This window comes from Oryzias melastigma, linkage group LG22 (genome assembly GCF_002922805.2).
Source record: "Oryzias melastigma strain HK-1 linkage group LG22, ASM292280v2, whole genome shotgun sequence".
NCBI lineage: Eukaryota > Metazoa > Chordata > Actinopteri > Beloniformes > Adrianichthyidae > Oryzias > Oryzias melastigma.
Genome location: NC_050533.1, coordinates 2,484,324 through 2,487,066, shown reverse-complemented (window position 1 = coordinate 2,487,066; position 2,743 = coordinate 2,484,324). Strand labels below are relative to the sequence as shown.

At 38.2% G+C, this 2,743-nt stretch overlaps 1 protein-coding gene across 1 annotated transcript in view; it reads left to right on the top strand.

The window, feature by feature from the left end:
* The window catches only part of zgc:109986 (uncharacterized protein LOC553566 homolog), a 6,339-nt gene that overhangs the window by 1,208 nt on the left and 2,388 nt on the right, over positions 1 to 2,743 (top strand). The window contains exons 2-5 of the mRNA XM_036209878.1: positions 964 to 1,085; positions 1,157 to 1,295; positions 1,371 to 1,492; positions 1,588 to 1,698. Coding sequence (XP_036065771.1) covers positions 964 to 1,085; positions 1,157 to 1,295; positions 1,371 to 1,492; positions 1,588 to 1,698 — 494 coding nt within the window. The remainder of the gene's footprint in view (positions 1 to 963; positions 1,086 to 1,156; positions 1,296 to 1,370; positions 1,493 to 1,587; positions 1,699 to 2,743) is intronic.

The following is a 2,743-nucleotide window of genomic DNA, read 5'->3' as shown; positions in this document are numbered from 1 at the left end:
ATTCTACTTGTAAGAAAAAGACATTCTTAACTCTGCTACCTTTTTAAACACATCCTTGATTATCCTTATTTTTTTCAGGATACTTTTTTTCTGTATTTTAAGTTATTAAACTGGCCAATCAGATTCCTCAATAAAAGTAGGTGGTGCCTGCTGGCCCTTCGTTTTTAGTGGGAGGGTTCTGTTGACCAATCACGGCTTACTGATGACGTCTGGCTCCAACATGGCAGCCTAAAAAAAAGTCGACTCCACTTACTTTATTTGGTTGGAGCTGGATTTAACCCATTTTTATGGATGATGTCACACTTGCTCAGTCGCATCTGAGAAAAACAAGACATTTCATCCTGAAGAAGAAACACAAAAAGGCCACATAGAGTCCTGTTCCTGGATCTTTAAAACAAATGCATTTCTTCTTCTGTGAGCTTTCATTCTCAGTCAATAACTGCTATTTTCCCACGCTGGACTCATGGATGGACAGTTGTGAAGCTCGGTTTGAGCTGACGAGGAAAAAGTCGTTAATTTCAGACACTTTAATGTCTTTAAATGACTATAATTTGGGGGCCTTTCCAACGAAAAGACTCGACCAACATTATCACCTGATCGTCTTTAAGTGTTTGAACTGTCTGTTGTGAAGATTTACACCCAGGAGGACACCTGTGACTTTTGAAGAAACCTGATTCCTGTTTCTATTGTTTTCAAATCGGCTTTAAAGGAGGAAGTAAAATAACAGTTTCATTATTTCAGGGCCAAGAAAAGAGAAATGTTTTTCCAATCCTAAGTGAAAAAGAGAAAAATCAGTTTCATTTCTTTTTCTTCAGAATAAAAAAGGAAAAGAATGGTTTAAACCACATCAAATCTGTTACAGTTTCGTCTTTTTTTTTTTTTTTGGGTGATCCTCATAAAAGCGATGTTGCGATTTGTGAGGCAACCATGAAGATCTGCTGATGTTCTCCTGTTTGTCCTCAGATGACCTGGATCACCTGGTGGACGACAACAACAAGGTGATCCTGCTGAGCATCGCAGACGACCTGAGGGCACAGCTGCCTCTGGACGCCATGCTGCCCTCAGAGACCGCCGCCCATCTCAAGGTACTGAGTAATGTAATCAGATTACTACGCAGATCTGGATGTAGTTTATAAAGTAAGGTGTGATGTCTCAGATGCAGCAGCGTGCATGCCCCACCGTGCACGTGGACAGCTTCCTGTACTCTGACGAGCAGGTGGACTCTCTGTGTGAGGAGGGGGCCATGAGCAGAAACTACTGCCTCCGATGCGGATCCACCCAGACCGCTCCTCTAGGTGGGCCTCCGATGATTTCAGAGATGTTTGTTTGTTGTCAGACGTGGTCACCGTCATCCTCTTTTGTTCCTGCAGCCTTCATCTCTCACTCGTTCTCAGCGACAGAGCTAAAGTTCCTGTTCCAGAACGTTCTTCCAGACCTGAGTGGCCAGACGCTGGTGGACGTCGGCTCCAGGTTGGGGGCGGTGCTATACGGGGTCAGAGATTCCCTCTCACTCGTTCAGAGTTCTGTTGAGGTTCTGATATGTTGCCCACCCGGTTCAGTGTGTTGTTGTTGTGTGTTTGTACGCAGGGTTACGTGTACAGCTCAGCCTCCAGGCTGGTTGGTGTGGAGCTCAGTGAGGACTTTGTCAGGATGCAGAACGAAATGCTGCAGAAGTACAAGATGACGGACAGAGTCCAGGTTTGTCTCAGAACTCCACAGATGAAAAGTAAAAATATTTATAAACACACTGATTCCAGTATCCAAGTGTTTCATTTCTTTACAAAGAATGCATCTAACCAAATTTTTTTCCCAAATGAAGGAATTTTCTCAATTTTTTTTCATTCATTCCCAGTTAGCTAGTCGTAGTTAGGATGTCTCGTCTGTAAGGGCCGCAACGATTGGTGGATTAGCCACGGCTATACTGACTATTAAAATAGTCAATAACTAATTTAATAGTCAATTAGTCTTTATATATATATATATATATATATATATATATATATATATATCCAGTCAGTGGTGATGTCACTGGAAGTTCTAAAAAGACTTGGTTAAGTCCAAGTCATCTTTATAAAAGGAACAACTGGTTTCTCATAATGTCTGAATTGAAGGACAAATTCATCTTCAGACATCAATCGTTTTGGAAAAAAAATAATTTAAGTTTAAATGCAAGTGTAATTAAAACAGAAAGAAATGAGAATTAAAGTTTAGTGACCAACACAGACACATTTAAGCTAAAGTAAAGCCATTTATTCACCCAGAAACAAAGAAAACATTTTTGTTTTCAAGTTACTTTTTTGACTAAAACAAAAGAATAAAACTTCAACACTTTTTTGTGTTGTTACAATTGAGCATAAACATGAATTTCATGTTAGTCTTTTTTGTGTAATAAAAATAAAAAATAAAAAAAATGAGTATGTTGTGAAAATTACAGTCGCTCTGGCACAAACATTTAATAAAATATATTTTTTAAATCACTGTTTAGAAAGTATATATTATTGTTCTTATTTATTTATTTTTTTACGTTACATAAAATTGCATATTAACAACTACCTGGGCAAATTTTCTACAAATTTTTGTTGAAAATTATTACTAAAAACCGTCACACCTTTAGAAAAAAGATCTTAATCCTCCAGCTTTTCCTGTCTCAATTATTCAAAAAAATGCACATAAAATCATAGAGAACTGTTCATTAATACAGACTATAGCAGTGGGATTAAACCGAACAGGATAAACCTTTATT